The sequence below is a fragment of the Chionomys nivalis genome, chromosome 6 (assembly GCF_950005125.1).
Source record: "Chionomys nivalis chromosome 6, mChiNiv1.1, whole genome shotgun sequence".
NCBI classification, from domain to species: Eukaryota; Metazoa; Chordata; class Mammalia; order Rodentia; family Cricetidae; genus Chionomys; species Chionomys nivalis.
The window spans coordinates 95,076,615-95,095,364 of record NC_080091.1 but is presented as its reverse complement, the minus strand read 5'-3'; the positions used below and the strand labels follow the sequence as shown (position 1 = coordinate 95,095,364).

General features: G+C 42.0%; 1 protein-coding gene across 1 annotated transcript in view; it reads right to left on the bottom strand.

Moving 5' to 3' along the window:
* Prkg2 (protein kinase cGMP-dependent 2) overlaps nt 1–18,750 on the bottom strand; it is a 106,411-nt gene that overhangs the window by 78,181 nt on the left and 9,480 nt on the right. The window contains exon 2 of the mRNA XM_057772998.1: nt 17,349–17,822. Coding sequence (XP_057628981.1) covers nt 17,349–17,809 — 461 coding nt within the window. The 5' untranslated portion in view covers nt 17,810–17,822. The remainder of the gene's footprint in view (nt 1–17,348; nt 17,823–18,750) is intronic.

Below are 18,750 nucleotides of genomic sequence, written 5' to 3'. Positions count from 1 at the left end.
ACAAACACAAAGTTCTAGATCCCTACGATCCTGCTCTGTCCTCACATTCCCACTTCTAGCCACACCAAGAACCTCGCCCACTGATGTCACCAGCATGTTCCCAGTCCTAGCTCTGTGTACCAACTTCTCTTCCATTGTTGTGATTAAGCAACATGACCAAAGCAAATCACGGAAGAGTGAGTTCAGCTTATGGGGTTAGAACAAATGTGGCAGCAGCCAGTGCAAGCAAGAGACTGAGAGATCGCATCTGTAAATGTAGCCTTGAAGCACAGAGAACACTAGAGCTGGGTAAGGCTGTAAACTCTCAAAGTCCAATCCCAGTGCCTAACTTCCTCCAGGAAGTCTACACACCATCACCAAAAAGTGCCAATGTGTGATCTAACATTTCAATCTATCTTAAACATGTTTAACATTCTGGTGTATGAAGCTAAAGGCCTATGAATCACAATGCTGATCAGCATGTCAACATAGTCATTCTCAAGGGTTTAATAATGGCACTTATATACAGGGGTAGCAAACAACTGTCTCCTTGAACTTAAGACCATATCAATGGGAGGAAATTTATGACTGGTACTGTAAACCTAGCCAACTAAACATGGCAGAGAGGCCATACACACTAGATGGGAACTCACTACTACCATTTACCTAAAGCAAAATTATTTCTCACTGCATGCTTAATACTTACTCTTCTGCCACAGATAAGTGTAGATTTTATCCTCTCGTCAAAGAAGCTCTAAATTTAGTACATCTGTAATGCAACCTCTACACCTAAAGCTTAGAAAGGTGGTGAAAAAATGATTGGAAAGATGGCAGAAGCCAGAAGAGCAGAATATGCTGCTAGGTAGAGCCTTTTAGACATGAAAGGGAAGTTGTACCCATGAAATGATAATGATATGGCTGCCTAAACAAAGCCTGCACAATGATGACACCGTTTGACACAAACCAGCCCTAGATGAGAAGTTACAGGCAATAAACAGCTGCTGAGAAAGAGAAAATGACTACCCAATACCAAGGGGTCAGCCCTAAAACCATGTGGATGAATAACATGAAGTGGACTCTCTCTCTCTCTCTCTCTCTCTCTCTCTCTCTCTCTCTCACACACACACACACACACACACACACACACACTACACATACACACACACACATGAGAGGAATTGAAGGATGTGGGAGGAGTGGAGCAGAATGGGTCAAAACAATGTAATTACACTATCACGGGTGAGATTCTCAGAAAGATAAAAATATGTTAAAAAGAAATTACTAATAACTTGATAGACAGTTTTCTACCCCTAAAAATCCATCATTTTATATCGTTTGGTTTATTATTTTTATTTTAAAACATAATCAGATTATGTAGCCCAGATTGGCTTTGAACTCTAGACACTCCTGACTTTGTCTGTGAAGAGCTAGGATTACATGTAAATGTACCATTATGTCCCTCTTGAAATTACAATACTCTTAATATGGAAAGTATACAGAGAATGTATATAATACAAACCATTTATACATTTATTCGAAATTGAATATTCATAAATCAAATTATTAAAAATAAACAAGAATTTAAATCTCAGGAAGATCAGCAATTAATAAATGGACCCTTATGAAACTGAGAGGCTTCGGCATAGCATAGCACACCATCAATAGGCCAACGTGGCAGACTATAGAATGGCAAATACTTTTAGCAGCTACCCATCCAGTAGAGGACTAATATCCAAAATACATAAAGAACTCAAAAACTGGTTTATCAAAGAAACAAACAACCCAATTAAAATATGGGATACATATAGAAAAAGAGACTCCTCAAAATAGGAAACTCAAATGGCTGAGATACACTTAAAGAAATAGTCAACATTCTTAGTCATCAGGCAAAAGCAAATTGAAATGACTCTGAGATTTCATCTTACACCTATAATAATGACTAAGAGCAATAACACAAGTGACAGCCCGTGATAGCAAGGATGTGGAGCAAGGGAAAATCTTCCATCGCTGGTGGAAATAGAAACTTGTACAGCTACTAGATGGGAAACGATCTACCTTAAGATAAAACCGGAAACACCCAAATTTCCAGTGTAGAGAAGGTCAGTTATTTGGGATCATACAATAAACACCACCACACAGCAATGATAATCCTTAAGTCATCACTACATGTAACACAAATGAGTTTTGCTATATAAAGAAAAGGGGAGAGCCTGTAGAGTTGTGATCTATAGCTCCAATAAAGTAAGTTATTAAAACACATAAAAATCAACTTATAGGAACAGTAGTACAGTGAGTAACTTTGAAGTGGATAATGGATAAAAACTGGGAGATGCACTAGGAGCTTCTGAGGCAATGTTCTATTCTCACGCAATGATCAATGGTTACATGGATGTAGTCACTTTATTATTTGTGTGCTTGGGTGAGAAACCAGTCTGAATACACTGTGATAATGCACACACGTGCAGCCAGGGACCAACTTTGAAAGGCTTCCTTCACCGTTCTCCACATTACTTCTTTTTGAGGCAAAGTCTCTCACTAAACCTAGAGCCTCCCAGTTGCCTAAACTGGCTGACAGGGAAAATCCTTGAGGTCCTCCTGTCTCTGCCTCTCAGTTTTGGGACTACAGGTCACATTAGCACAGATGGCTTGTTATGTGGGTACCAGAGATGTGAAATCAGGTCCCTGTGCTTGCCTGGAAAGCACTTAAGCCATTGAACTATCTCCCCAGAACCACCACTGCTCCCAAGGTATGTTAAAATGTTTGTGGCTCAGGAACTGCAAAGTGCTAGCTTCAAATATCAGCTCTCTCATTCCCAGCTCCACAACCCTGGGCTGGTTACTCAGTCTTCTGAATTGTGGGTTTCTCCACTGTGGTTGGGGCATGGCACCCACACTTGCTCCATGGGAATACTCTGCACCTCATCACCAATAACATGACAGCAAATCTACAACACACAGCAACATCAGCAGTTGGCAACACAAGGAATTATAGCATGCTCTTCTGGAGAGTCATGGAAAACCAAGGTTCTAGAAAAAGAAATCATTTTTGAGACAACTGTACTCCATTGCAAGTTCCTCTAGTGGGCGGGATCTTAAATTCATCCCCAGCTGAGGCAACATCACAACCTTTCCTAATCTTTTTACAAGATGGGCTGCTAAGCTAAACCATCTTGTATATTATAAAGGTATTTTGACTTCAGAATTTGGGTCTAAGGATATGGTACTTTGGAAAAGAGGTTCTTCTTTTCTTTTCACAAGATAAGAACCTCTGGATTGCTTCTACACCAATATGATTTCATGGGCCAAAGTCTCCTGAAAGGCTGCCGTAAACACCCTTGAAAAATTACTTTGCTCAACTGTTGACTGGCATGAACCTAGCACATAGGATACACCATGAAAGACCTGATTAAAACCACCCCCATACAGCAGGAAGCAGTTTGGAGAGAAAAAAAACTGCACCCATATTCCCAAATATTGTTTATAAATGTTCTTTTACATTTAAAGGGGGATATGATATAGAGATGAATATTTTACATTGGTATGGATCCTGCTTTATTGATATAAATTTAAGGTCAGTCTTGTTATATGTATATTTATGCTCTTGACTGAGGTGTTGTGATTGTGTAATCATTTAAAATGTAATGTATAATTAAGAAATATAGGTTAATAGATAATCATCTATAATAGTCAAATTTGTATCCATGTTAGTTAGATTTTCTAGATGTATAGAGATATATTTCAGTTAGTTAAGTATTCTTCAAATCTTTCAGAGACTTTCAGAATATGGCACTTAAATGTTTTAAAAATTTAGGACTATTCATGACAGTGAGACACATCTGCTCCTGACAACACCAAGCTACTTTGAGAGGAAGATGGGCATTGAAGAGGCTCCTTAGCCATTTGGGCAAGAAACTGCTCTTGCCCGGACTGTTGCATAAACTGGACATGAAAAACCTGTATAGAGATGACTGCTAAACTTGTCTAAAGGTGAGATGATCCTTCGGGGTTCCTGTTTCATAAAAGAGTCTGTGAGACATTCTGCAGGACACAGAAGAAAGTGTCTGATCTGTCTTTGAAACTCCCAGCTTCATGAAAAAGTCTGCTGGATACTATGGGCCTGTAGGCTGAAGATGGATGCCCCAACTGTACAGAAGGACTTTGGGTAAATGCCCAGGCAGCGAGATGTCTTTGTCAATTCTAGAGTTTTAGAAATTGTTCATAATTCACTTCCTGTCTACTTAGATAATATTATATCCTTCTGAAGTCTTTGATGGAGTTGAAGAATAGATAGTTTTAGTTATAGTTTTCCTTAGTTATGATAAAAGATAAAGTAAATATAAGTATTATAACTGTAATTCTTATTTGATACCTGTTTTGTTATATGCAATTTTACTATGTTAAAGTTAAAGCCTTCCTTTTTGTTTAAACAGAAAGGGGGAAATGGTATAGGAGGTTCTTCTGTTCATGTGTTGCTTTCATTGGTTAATGAATAAAGAAGCTGCTTTGGGCCTGATAGGGCAGAACTTAGGTAGGCGGAGAAGATAGAACTGAATGCTGGGAAGAAGGGCAGAGTGAGAGATGCCATAGATCTTCTGTCTGAGACAGACACTGGTTAGAATCTTGTCAGTAAGCCACAGTCACATGGTGATACACAGATTAGTAGAAATGTGTTAAATTAAGATATAAGAAATTAGCTAATAAGAAACTAGAGCTAATTGGCCAAGCAGTGTTTTAATGAATACAGTTTGGTTATTTTGGAGGTAAGCTAGCTAAGCGGCTAGGACAAACAAAGCCCCCCCCCTTGCAACAACACGGTAACATCAGCAGTTGGCAACACAAGAAATTATAGCATGCTCTTCTGGAGAGTAATGAAAAACCAAGGTTCTAGAAAAAAAACACATTTCTGAGACAACTCTACTCCATTGCAAGTTCCTCTAATGGGTGGGATCTCAAATTCAACCCAGCTGAGGCAACACCACAACCTTTCCTAATCCTTTTACAGCACCAACTTGCATAACCAACATTCTTCTGAGCAATAAATTCCCATCTTCTAAGCTGGCTCAGGAAATTCCCTTTGTCAAAGTTCACCGATATTTCTCACTGCCCAGTTCTCAGCCCAGATTCTGAGTCCTGGATGGTAGTGACACCTGGTCTCATCTTTGGTCATACTTCCTCATCACCATGTCATCTATGCACTCCTTTACGTGAGGTTTGGCCATCTCTTACTACCAAGGTTTTCTTACAAGCATCAATTCTGTGACCACATCATATGCAGCACGGGGTTTTATTTCACAGCTTAATTATATAATTGAGTAAGAGACATACATAGGACACTCTTGCTGTGAACACATGACCTTGAACTGGGATATCAGAGTCTGATTCCAAGGTCTCCCATTTATTAGCTGTGGAACTTTGAGCACGTCAACTAACCCCTTAGATTTTTTCTAAGCTATAAAACAACAATAAACGCAGTCCACAGGTCGTAGGATTTCTATGGGAATTAAACAAGTTAGGAGCATAATGTACTTAGAACAGTAACCGGGACATAAAATATACTGCTCAAGAGTTAGCTATTACCATGATGATTCAACTGCTTGCCACCAACTTCAAAACCGAGAACTGGAAAACCCTTTACTTTTCACATAAGCTCTGCCTATATTCATCCAGGGAAATCACTTCCAAAATTGATAGAACTCTCCTACTGGCTTAACCGCTCTACATTTCATGGTATCCAGATCCACTGAACTTCATTGAACTATCTGCTGTCCCCAAGTGTGCCATCCCACATTATATCCCCATATCTACATCTTCCTCAATATCCATTTTGAGATTTTCTCTTAAGACTGAGTGTGGTGGTACACACCTTTTATTCCAGCACTCTGGAAGCAAAAGCAGAAGATTGCTGAGTTCAAGGCCAGCCTGTTCTATATGATGAGTTCCAGACAGGTGAATTCCACACAGTGAGAACTCGTTTCACAATAAACTATATATATATTGTGTGTGTATATATATATATATATATATATATATATATATATATATATATATATATTCCTTCTTTCCTTAGAGCTATCTCTTACAAGTATTTACCACTCATGGAAAAAATAATTTCCCTAAAGAGAGCCAGAACATCGAGACCAAATCTATGCTTTCCTCCCCCAGCTACTACTTAACCTCTCAGGCTATATCGGGCACATATTAGGAATTTAATGAAATCAAAAAATCTGGAAAACATTAAAATTCCTTCTGTTTGTTTAAATATTATGGACAGAGGGGCAAGAGTGGGTGCAAATGATGCCAGTCACCTAATAAAACAGAACAGAGTATGTTTCTCTTCGTTTCCTATCCCCACACCCTAAATGTTGATAGACAAAACAACAGAACAATACCTAATAAATGCATGTATTTATAAACTGACGAGCTAGCCTGCATAGGAAAGCCATCATTCCGTGGAAATCAGAAAACAGGCATGACTTTCTCCTGCCCATTCTCATACCTGCTGTCCATGTAATCAAGCATGCCTCTAATTTAATCACGTTGCTGTTTCTTCCTGCTTACAACAAACACTTCTCTGTCTCTTTCTCGGGTTTCTGCAGATGGTTCTTTCCCCATGGGCATTAAAGAACAGAGATTAATAATGAAATGTTGAAAACAACCGAAATGTACAAGGGCCTTAGCCTGACACACTTGATGATATGCTTGCACTTGACGGCGCAGCACGGCAATTAGGTAGAAAGGATAAACAGTTCTAAGTATCCAATTAGCTCTGATCTTAGATCTTTCAACTGATTATTTTGGAAGTCAGCTGTGGGGGCGGGGAAGTAGACCTCCTTATAACACAGGGGTTCTCAGTGCTAGTGGTGAGCAGTGTTTATAAATCTATAGGATGAGCCTGAGCTCTCATCTCAAACCAATTTAAGCAGCCTCTCCCAGGGCTGGACCCAGATGCCTTTGACTACTGCAGTGACATGGCTCAGTGGGTTGCACGTATGTGTGCACACACACATTCACACAGATCAAATGAATAAGCAAATATAAAACTCTTTTTTCTGAAGAGCTATAGGTATAGATAAGGATGCCATCATTTCCTCTATAGTTCTGCAACACTAGAAGGATGGGGACGACGCATAAAGCAGCAACAATTATCTAACAAATGGGTGTGTTTGTCAAGCAAGCCGTCAAGTAACACTGAGTAATTAATAGCTGATTATTAACCAATATTTACTATAGCACTTTGATATGTCATATTCTCTTTCGCGGTCTAACAAATGGAAACAAAAATGAGAACAGCCGTATTCCTGACTCTGTCCTCCAAGCCCCCACATCTGGAACTTGAAGCATGGCTTAGCATTTGGGAGTACAATGCTAATCAGCCTATGACTCTAATATTTATTTTTTGATTGTGATAAAATGTATGTTATATAAATGTGTGCCATTTAGCTACTTTTGGATGCATAGTTCAGTAGCATTAGGTATATCCCCACTGTCTGCAGGCATCACTCACCTGCCCCAGCTCTGTGCCTGTTACACAGTCCATCTCTCTGGCCATCTGCCCTGCTCATCTCCACTCTGCTTTATACCTCTGTGTAGTTGACTGCTTTAGATATCTCACCTATGTGGAACTACATGACATTTTTCCTTTTTGAGCCTATCATGATGTCTTAAAAAATCATTTATATTATAGCATGAGATATAACATCTTGCTAAGGCTGTAAAATGCCCCACAAGTCTGCATTCCACATACCACATCCTGTTTCTGTATTCCTTTTCTGGAAAACACTGGGTGGTTCCTGTCATTTGACTCTGGTGATGAATGTTGTCTTGGACACAGAAGTATGACTCTGAACTTTTTGCATGTGTGCCTTTTAGACCTGCATGGCCTTTTTTGATCAGAGAGTCCAGAATAAAAGACTTTGGTATGGCCTTTACACTGTTGTATAACACCTTGCCATACAGATTCAAGGATTTTTTGCTCAGCAACAAAGCACACAATAATGGAAAGCTACCCCTATCTAAGTCAACTGTAAAGAGACTCCCCAACTGCCACAAAGAAGTTCCCTGTGGTAAGGAGGCCTGTGAGAGGCACACACAGCAGGTCTAAGTGGCTGACATCATACCTCTGCTGAAACCAGGAAGAAATCTCTGTAAACACAATGCACTTAATACTACAAACAGTTGTATGAGCTTGGAAGAGAACCTTTCTCTAGAAGGTTCTAGAAAAGAGCACAGCCAGCTGATCTCTTCGCTGTAGCCTTGCGACCTACCTACACAAACCAGGAACACCCTGAGGTAGCACATACATGTTGTTTACATTGCGAATTGGGCTGCAACTTATTACTTGGTTTTCTCCAAGTTCCTAGTCCCAATATCTCTAGTCCCAAGACATTTCAAACAGTGACCACTTCTGGTCTCTCCTTAGCTCCCTATCCCTTGTCTCATGGTGTGTGTGTATGGGGGGGGGGGTGTTGCGTGCTCTAGAGACTCTTTTCCTTCCCACCCCCAGAGCTCAGTTATAACTTCTGAAAAGATTGTCAAATTGTTGCAAGAAAATACAGCCCCAAGCTGAGCTGGTGTGGCAAAACATAGTCCTGAGAGGCCCACATGGACACAGGGATCCCTGACCACTCATACTCGGACATAAATTATATATAAAACATCCTCCAGCTGTGGTTGGTTCTAGATTTAAAGAAGAAATAAAAGACACCTGTCAGTTCGGACCGCACTGAAAGATTCACAGCTGAGAAATACTTCGAAGGCAGATCATTTTCCAATGGGAGGGGTGGAGTCCTAGGATAGGAAAGGTCCCTTTGCAAAGGAGGGGCTCCCCTAAAGTCTAGACACCCGAGAGCTTGACCTTGTCTCCGCTCTTCTTGCCTCCGAACTATACTGCTGTTTAACTCTTAGAAGGCAGGCAGGGAGTGGTGGTGGCTCACAGAGACTGCAGTGTTAGTAAGACCTGGGCCAAGGCAATGCTACTTTCTGGCCTAACAAGCATAGAAAGAAAGATGCTGTCTCCTCAACTGCTCCATTTCTACTACTGTCTTCTGTGGGGACACAGCAAGGAAAGCACACAGTGTCTAGAAGACAGCAATTATGACTGAATGAGGAAGCATATCCGAAAAGCACTCCCTCTATCAGAGGATGTCAAAAAGGAAGTTGGACACTCCCCCTCCAGGCCTTCGGGACAGGGGTTCAAAGCCAGCCCACACAATTCCAAACTCATATGACCAAGAAGGTCTATAGTAGCTACAAATTGAGGATCCAGAAAGCAAAATAAAAATGCATGTCAAAGTTGCTGGGGTTAAGTTGTAGCTAGCTTAACAGCTAGGTGAGGTTACACATACTTTAGATTCTGGAAGGTGCTATGCAGGCTACTGAAAGAAAATAAGTCAACGGTCTTACCCAGCTGTGAACCCGTGTACTGCAACAATGACCCATATGTCAGGATATGCCCATGGGTGTAATAGTGGCATGAATGTTATTGGGGTACACAGCTGCTTTCTGGTTGGATTTAAGGTCCACTCCACGGGAGGAAACACATGCCTCATACTGCAAATCTAGCCAAGATTCATGGTTGGGGGGCTCATAAGCCCCAGTGGGGACTGTGCTAGCATTATTTTACTAAACTTACATAGTATCAGACAGCCCTATAAATGTGTGTCTCTCTACCCTCAGAGCAGGACAAGCTTCAGACCTGATCAGTTTCATTTCTTCATGCAATGATAGTGGCAAACACAGAGGCTTACAACTGTTCGAGCCTCTGGAGTGCTCATTCACAGTTGGAACCACTGTAATATACCATGTTCTCATGGCTCAGGGGCCATCTCAAAAGAGAGGAAGATTCTAAGAGCCAGGGGTTGAAGAAAAACACAGCAAAACATTGTCTTCTGGACATAATGGAACCACTGTGCTCTTGAACTCGCCAAAGATACGGTTGCCTGCTGCACAAGACCAAGGCAGCCAATATTCTTGCATGGAGTGGGACAGGATTCATGAACCCCGCTCCTAACTGAGGCATTATGGACAGCTGATGGCCTCTGGAGGAGAGAGGAGTTACCTTTCATAAGGGATGTGGATCCTGGTAAGTTTACCACACTCCAGTATACGGCCCTACACACACTAGTGTATGGACAGTGCAAACTGGAGTCTATGTGTTATTAAAAGGTAGAAAATAGGGGACACAAATTTTGAGAGATATGGATGTAGTGGTGGATCAGGAGAGGGATGTAGAGGTTGAATTGGGGGGGGATGTGGAGATAGATCTGGGAGGGAGTGGTGGATCTGTGAGGAAGGAGTGGATCTGGGAGGGAGAATATGCGAGACATTGGAAAGCATATGATTTAAATATATTACATAAAATTCTCAAAGAATAAAAATGTATTTTAAAAGAAACTGCAGATGACGATCAGGAACTAGGCAGTTTACTAAGCCTAACTACTAGCACCCTGTGGGGTTACAATGACAATGGCTTAACTCTATTTAAAAGATGGAGCGTCATTGATTGAGTATTCAGTGAATAAGCATTGATTAGAAATTGTTAATGTGCAGGGTCATCCACTGCTTGCTGTAACCTGAAGCTCTTGGTTAGAATCAATACAGTTTCTGTGCAGTATAAAAATATCACAGAGTTTCCTCCTAACAATGTAGTCTGGGGAAGGGGGCGTATCCTCAACTCTTATGGCGAACACTTAACTTCAGAATATTCAAGACAGTCAGACTTCAAGTACTGGGTATTTTCGGAGACTTCGTTAAATGTTTTCCTGAAACCTAGCTGCTGACAGCTGGAAGTCAGGGTCACAGCAAGAAGGAATAAATGGTAGAAATGAATAAGTAGAGCATTTGCAAGCTGAGAGCAGAGAGAGAGGGGCTGAGTGTACCAGCTCAGAGCCCTGTATTCCTACAGAGAGAAAAAAGGCAGAGGCCAGAACTGAGAGGAGCCAAATGACAGCACTAGGGAGGCCATTAATTCATTTAGCTGCTTCTAGATGATAAGACAGCTGCACTTAATTCTAGACCCTCTTAAAATGCCCCTTATTTAACCTCCCCTCTTCCATAAAGCTTAAGGGTACCTCTCAACCACCCCAGCCCCCTAAAATTCCCCAAGCCTGCTTATATGACCTTAAGGGAAGCCATTCATACTGTAGGCAACATCTGGTTGAGATATGCACTAGGCACCAGGTAGACTCAAAATGCAAACCTGCTTCCACAGTCCATCAACACTACAAGCTTGAGTCAAGTGATAAATTACCCTGAGCTTTAATTTCACCTTTGGTACAAGGGAGAAATCTGATTAGGCAAGTCCAAAGCATCCAAGAGATAATGTATGGAAAATGGCCAGCAGCTAATAGTTAAATGATAACTTTGTTTTCTCATCCATCCCTCAGCAGCTAGCCTGGATCTGGGTATCTATGGGAGCATTATTGTTATAAATCATAACCTTTGTTTCCAAACACCGTGACAACTTCCTGCACACGTGGCACTTGGCAAGCATCACCATGGCTTCTAGCAATCTGATCAAACAGTTGGATTTCTGTTTTCCCAGGCCTTCACTGGACTCAGCGCTTCAGTGTTTGCTTGGATAAATAGTGAGGCTGAGCTAGCAGCAGTATTCTAAGCGTATGCACCAAATTTTTAACTACGAAACTTAATAAGCAAAAGTCTAGAATTTGTTCTGAACATTTCTAATTGTCTGTTAAAAGCTCTCGGGTAGCAATGTAGAAGTCACTAGCTCAGCCCCTGTGCCCCATCCCCATGCAACTCCCTGGTACTGCCTACTCGTTTCAGAGAAGCCCTTTCTGAAGGTATCATTCTTCATGGAGAATCAACAAAAACAGAGATGGGTTTACTTGCTTACTTGATAGTGTTTTATTTGTTTTGCTAGTTATAGCATTTTAATTATCTAGATATAATTATTTAACAGATAATTTACTACAAGGCTTTTCAACCAAAGTAAGACAAGTCCTATTCTAATTCTAATTTGGTGAAAATAACATGTAGCAGAGGTTAGACCTCTGCATCTGTGTCTTTGAATTCCAGTTCAGAAACGAAGGAATTTGAACCTTTAAATAAGTGATGTCATGCCTCAGGTCCCAATTTTCTCATATGGAAGGTGGGATATGATGATCTACTGTAAGCATTGCATGTCTCCACATTTATGCAGCATTTAGGCTGGTGACTAGCCCACAGTTGCTAGTGTGTGTGTGTGTGTGTGTGTGTGTGTGTGTGTGTTGTATGAGGCTGCTTGTTTATTTCCCAATCACCCAGACTCCCAAAATAATTACACAGACTCTGTATTCATTAAATCACTGCTTGTCTTATTAGCTCCTAGCTTCTTATAGGCTAGCTCTTACATCTTAATTTAACCTATTTCCATCATTTTATATTTTACCATGAGGCTCGTGGCCTACCAGCAAGATTCCAGCTGTCAGCTCACATCTTTCCCCTCTGGCAGTTCCATAGCATCTCGATGACTCCACTTTCCTTCTCCCAGCATTCAGTTTAGTTTTCCCTGCCTAACTATACTCTTTTGCCCTATCACAGGCCAAGACAGTTTCGTTATTAACCAACAGTATTCACAGCATACAGAGGGGAATCCCACATCCTGTGTGTGTGTATGTGTGTGTGTGTATGTGTGTGTGTGTAATATGTAAAGTGGGGCAGCAATGATCTGCAGAGTCGTTGGATTACATATCTCCATGTTTGTGAAGCACCAGACTGGTGACCAACACACATTTACTAATACATTATTTCTTTCCAAAGGTACTTCTCCGTTGAGGAAGGGAGACACGTTTCTCGGGTGCACACTGACTGCTCAGCACTGCTTCAGAAAGGAAGCACAAGTGAAAACAGTGTACTGTTCCTCACTCCTTTCCCACATCTCGCTTCAACGTGTGACTCACCAGCCCTTTTCCACGTCACCTATTCAGCGCCTGCAGTAGAAGTGACTAATAAAACTGTCTTTGCTATAACCGGAGTCAACATCTGAGGTCAAGGGCAAGGCTTTGTTGTCGCTTTCCTTTCCACAGATGAACAATTGTTCCAAATGACAGTCTAAGCGCTCTTAGCGAAAGGCGCTCAGACCAGCCCCTTACCAGATGTCTCTGATGAATTTGCCTGCATTCCTCCAGCCATTTGGCATGAGCTTGTAATTCTGCTCTGCCAATGCTGGGGTTGGCTAAACAATGTCTACAGAAACAGAAAACTCAGTTTCAGCACCTGATCTTACTCTGGATACTTGACTAGCTTGCTGGTCATGGCGAGTCTCACATGGACAGAAATACTGAACCCTTTCCTGTCTCGGCCTTGAGACGCACAGGATTCATTCAAATAACCATATGTGATCTGCCACACGCAACACAGCTTGGGTCAGATCCATTCTTCACACCCTTACTCGCAGGCCTTAGCTTAGGGCACAGCTCATGTTGACCATTAGCGTAGCAGACAGGTCCTACTCAGCTCCACGCGGAAGAAGGAGCAAGCACCACCATTAATAAACCACAGACTCTGTCATCATAAAGCATCTTGGCACTTGAACTGTAGGACTGAGATCTGTGGGCAGATCTATAATATCAGAAATTTCTAAGTCAAATCTTAGATTCCCATCTGAGTTCACCACCTTCTGTGGTCTATTTTGTAATGTCCAGGTCTGCCTTTCTACACTCTTCCCAGAAGAGAATAGCATGAAAGGATCCCTAAGCTTCCTCTAGCTCTAAGATCTTCTGATATCCACCTATGTCACATTTAAATCAGAGACCAAGACTCCCAATAGAATGGAGAGACTCTCCTGTGAGTTAGAGCATTCCAGTAAACCTGGTCCCTGTGATAGAAGCAGACTGCCTGCCTACTCAGCTGTCTGCTTTTGAAGATCTAAACTGGTCCACAGGCTCAATGCCAAGTGACTACAAAGGGCCCTGTAAGTCCAGGGCCACTTCACAGCGATTCTGCTCTGTGTCCACCTCAGTCTGCTAGGATAGTGAACATTTACATTTTCTGTGGCTTTACCTATACTGGCCTTACTTTGTCTATAAAGTGTTCCCAAAGAGCCCATAGAGACCTCGATTCTATCACTGGCAATGGAAGTTACAGGAAACACATATTCTAGAATGGCAATAACCAATAGTCTTTAGACGCCTGTAGATATATAACCATAATTAACTGAAGTTGAAAATGCATTTCATTTACAGGCTCTACCCACATTTCAAGCATGCAAGGGCCACATTTGACTACTGGGTACCACACTGGACAGCACGGGTTACAGAGCCTTTCAGTCATTGCACAAAGGTATACTAGAACCTAATCCTTAAGAACAAATTTTTGAATTGTAGCAGAGGAAAATGTCTAGACCTCCTCGGCCCCCTGCCAAGCCACTACATGCCTCCCCCCCCTCCGCTCCAAGCACAGAGGTGCACTGGTGCGAGTTGCCTCTTCAAACTCTAAAAGTACACTTGGCAGGTCCAGGTCAACAAAGCTGGCATGGGCTAAGACTATCTTTAGGTCACTGAGGGTCACTCAGCAGTCACAGTGTATCTGTGGAGAGGTCTTCAAAGTCACAGGTGTGGGGCTGTGAGTGTCAGCTCCTCATGGATTATTGGAACAGAACTTCAGAGTTCTTAATTTGTCATCTCACCAAATTTCATCCTCTGATTTCTCCTAATGGTTCACAGCTCTAAGACTGTTGATTTTAAGAGAGCTGTGAACCAATATTGGCAAAGGCATTCTTTTACAAGAACATACCACAGTGATATTCAATGGCTTTCTGAACAGGCGTGGAGAGCAAAAGTTATCCAAAGTATAACTGATACATATATATTAGCTATAAATTTAGATCTCAATTCATTCAGAAAACATTACAGAAGCTCCACAAATAAATTATGAGAGCCTAGGAATGAACAGAACAGCCATTTTAACTGAGTGCATTCTGCTTGAAAAGTGGCCAAATCAATGGGTTACGTGTATTAGGTCTTGTTAGTGACCAACACCCCATATTCCTAATGCTCTGACTTCCAGAATATTGTTTTTTATGATTTTTTTCAAAAACTTCTCAAGAAATAGTCAAGGTTTATTTGGATAGACTCTAAACCAGAAGTGTTGAGAAATGGAAAAATGAATTGTTCATGGTAACTACTTCTAAGACTCTGGAAAATCACATCTCTGCTTGGATTGAGTTAGCTGTGCTCAACCAGTTATTTCGGACTGAAGGAGACATGTGTTTGTACATTTAGCAAGGGAAGTTGAAGAACAAGTCAGTCAATGAAAGATGATAGGCCCATATTCTGCTTAAGCATTTCATCTATGACCTCAAGGCTCTATGAGAGCAGATGACAATTATTAGGGCATGAATGATCTGCTGCTCTGCTTAGAATGAATCATTAAAGAAAATCAATTTGTCTTTGGATCTCCACAACTATAAAAAAAAGATCAATAATTGCCTCTCTTCTTCCTGACCTACACATAGACATGTGACCGTCTGGCTTGCCGCGGGGGTGAGAGGACTCACAGCTACCCTTACTCAGAGAATCGCTACCTTTCCAGTGACCCCTTCACAGAAGAAAAATGATATGGGCTTCGCTGAGAAATTCAAAGGGTACAGGTATCAGTCTTCTTTGCCATGTAACAACAGAGCTAACCAAACAGCTCAAAGGAATACGTTTGTCTCCTATTATTCAGCTCTAGGAGAGCAGTGTTTTACTCAAGGTTAGTGCAAGTCTTCAGACGAAGCAACTAAGCAAACCCTTGGTTTTAATAGGAGAGAGGGTAGCTTATGTGGATAGAAGGACAGAGATGGATTAGAGGTAAGCTTTCTCATACACTGTTCCATATATAAAACCAGATTCAATTTGAGAACATTTGGGGATGACAGTAAATCATCTATTACACATGTTCACATAGATACGTGTGTGTAACGATACAATGCATAATATATAGGTATACATCCTTATATCAAAATATAGAGTCCATCAAAAAGAATAGTGGCTAATGTTCAAGTTCTGAAAAATATGCATGTTTATAATTTATAAATCCATACTACTAAAATAATTATTACTAGTTGGTTTAGATAGTTAAACTTTGGGCCTCACAAAACCTTACTAATGTCTACTGTTAACCAGATTTACTTCACCTACAGAATTGTATGATTAATAACTCAGCATGACTGTTTTCCTCTCAAGTATTTATTGATCATTCACTGCTTCAACTGCTGTCAACAAGGTGAAGAATTAAACCCCTTTCATAATTTTGTTGTCAAGATTAATCAGCTATTTGTTTAACTTGGATGCTTTGTCTTGATTTATGTTACTTGTGCCTGTGAGTAAATTAAAATTTGATTTAATTTCATAGATCATGCGCAGAGATACAGGCTCAGCCAAGACATTACCAAGGCAAAGATCTCCTATCAATTAAAAACACTTATTCATTGGAAGACAATGCAGAAAGGAGAGCATAACTCACCTTTCTAATCAATCTCTCCTAATCAGGAAATCAAACTTTAGACAGAAGTCTACCCATATATACACACTGACATACAGTTAAGAAGAAAACAGTGGGAATATTTTCTTTCAAAAGTTCAAAGTTTTGTCCCCAACATGAATACATAGTGAGAACACAGAAATCCCAAACGCCCAGTTTGATCAATGCATTTGTATACATGTATTGAAATAACAAACTACACATATAAATATGTGCAGTTATTACATGTTGATTTGGAACATTTAAACAGCAATCAATCAAATTTTAAAAATTAATTCTAACTTTTAATTCATTCCCTTTGCCTGAAATGCTCCTTTCACCCGGTTTTTGCTCAGCGCTTGTCCTTTGTGTCTGAGCTAAAGGTCATGTCATCCACCAGCCAGGCCTTCATGATAATTGCACATCTTTCACCTACGCCCCACTCCCTGGACACTGCCTACCACACGGCTTCTAGCCACTGTGCCTTTTATTCCAATTAATCACCACACAGTCCTCGCTTGTCTCTCTCTGTGTGCTATCTCTCCACACAAGGCCAGATCTGTGCTGCTTATTTTAAACAACCAGCATGGACTGTGCTGTGAACGGATGGAGTCCTCATCCTTTGCATCTCCATCATGGTCCTTTCTCAGGGAGTGTGAAGAGAACAGAGAGGTGTCTACTAAACTTGGCCCCTCCGCTGCACCTGTCTCTGAAACATACACCTCACACCCCAGGTAAAGCACAATTCCAGATTTGAAGAAAAAGCTGCATCATAAGAGATACAGTCCCCAGACAAACCCCTTCCACTAAGCTCTCCACAGCTGAGGGTCCCGTGCCCTCGGCCATTTGGGAAGCTTTATGGCCATCTCTCTGGTCCTTCCTACTGCGAAGACCCCTTGAAGGAACAAAGCACAGAAACTTCTTACCTGGAGTCCTTCCTGACTCTTGCTTTCTCAAAGGAGAACTCGGGGGGTTTGTTGAGGTCGTAGGTTCGGGTGGTGGGCTCCGCAGACACTCCAGCCTTCGCCCCCCTCCTGCTGTGGAGAGAGACAAGCCCCGAGGTCTTGCGGTGGACCTCCAGAGGCACTTTGTCGGGAGAGGCCTGTGGAGGGCTTCCTCCCTGCACGTGAATGACATCCAGCAGCTTGTTTAGCTGGATACACTTGCTCGTCAGCTCTTCGGTGAGCTCCGCGATGGCCACAGTCTGCTTGGCCAGCTGCTCCCTCAGCTCCTTCAGGTGGTACTCCCGGTCCTGAAGCTCGGCATCCTTCCTCCTCAGCTCCCGCTCCAGCTCTGCCACCTTGTTCCGCAGGGCATCCGTGCTGAGGTTCCCTGACTGGCCTTCTGGGTGCTTAGCATGTTTGGGTTTCACCGAACCATTTCCCATGTTGCTCGGGAATCTAAGGGAGGGCACAGAATTGGGAATGAGCAAGTGGAGTTCCGTTTTCTGACAGCCCTCCCCTTTCCAGTCTGCTCTATAAACAGACACACGGCAGTCGCCCTCCTTTGATGAACAATAAACTCCTCCATGGGTACAGAGGAAATGAATGATGGAGTTTCAATATCCCTCTATCGGGAGCAGTTAGCATTTGGGTTCCTTCTCTCCTGTTCTTCCACCGGTACAAGCATCACACCTGAGCATTTTCTACAACCGACCTGAGTCGCCTGCTGTTCTCTTTGGTCGTTTTCTCAGGACAATTGTCAAGAGCATCCAACAAGACTGCGGTTTGAATGTCAGCACGGCAGAGATTAGATGCCAAGGGGCAGCCACAGAGACAGAGTCTTGGAAATGTCACAACTCCTGCCGCTCCCAGTGCCACTCTAGTAAAGAGCACCCCTCGATTTAGAAACAACACACCAGCCTTCCTCCCAGAGTAGAGGCAGGTTGGGTATCTCTTTATTAGCAATTTGTCCCTGCCTGGCACTTTGGTAAGTGTTGCCTCTCTGACAAAGCTAGTTGTTCAAAACTTTTGAACTATGGTCCCTGAGAAGAAGGCATCCACATGAAGTCTCTTCTACAGCCTTCACTTTAGATCGCCATCACGTCATGCAAAAAGTGATGGCCCGTGGTCTATCCTTTTGTTAGGAAAACCTTCATGGCTCGAAAGACAGCACAGGGGGTCAAGCACTTGCTGCACAAATGTGAGGAACTAAGGTAGCACCCACATGAATGCTGGGTAGGCACGCCAGTCAGCCTGCCTGTATTCCTAGTGCCCAGGATACAGAGACAGGAGATACCTGGAGCAAGTTGTGTAACTAGCCTAGCCAAATTGGTGAGCTCTAGGTTCAGGCGAGAGACCATGTTTCAATGCATAAGAAGGTGGAAAT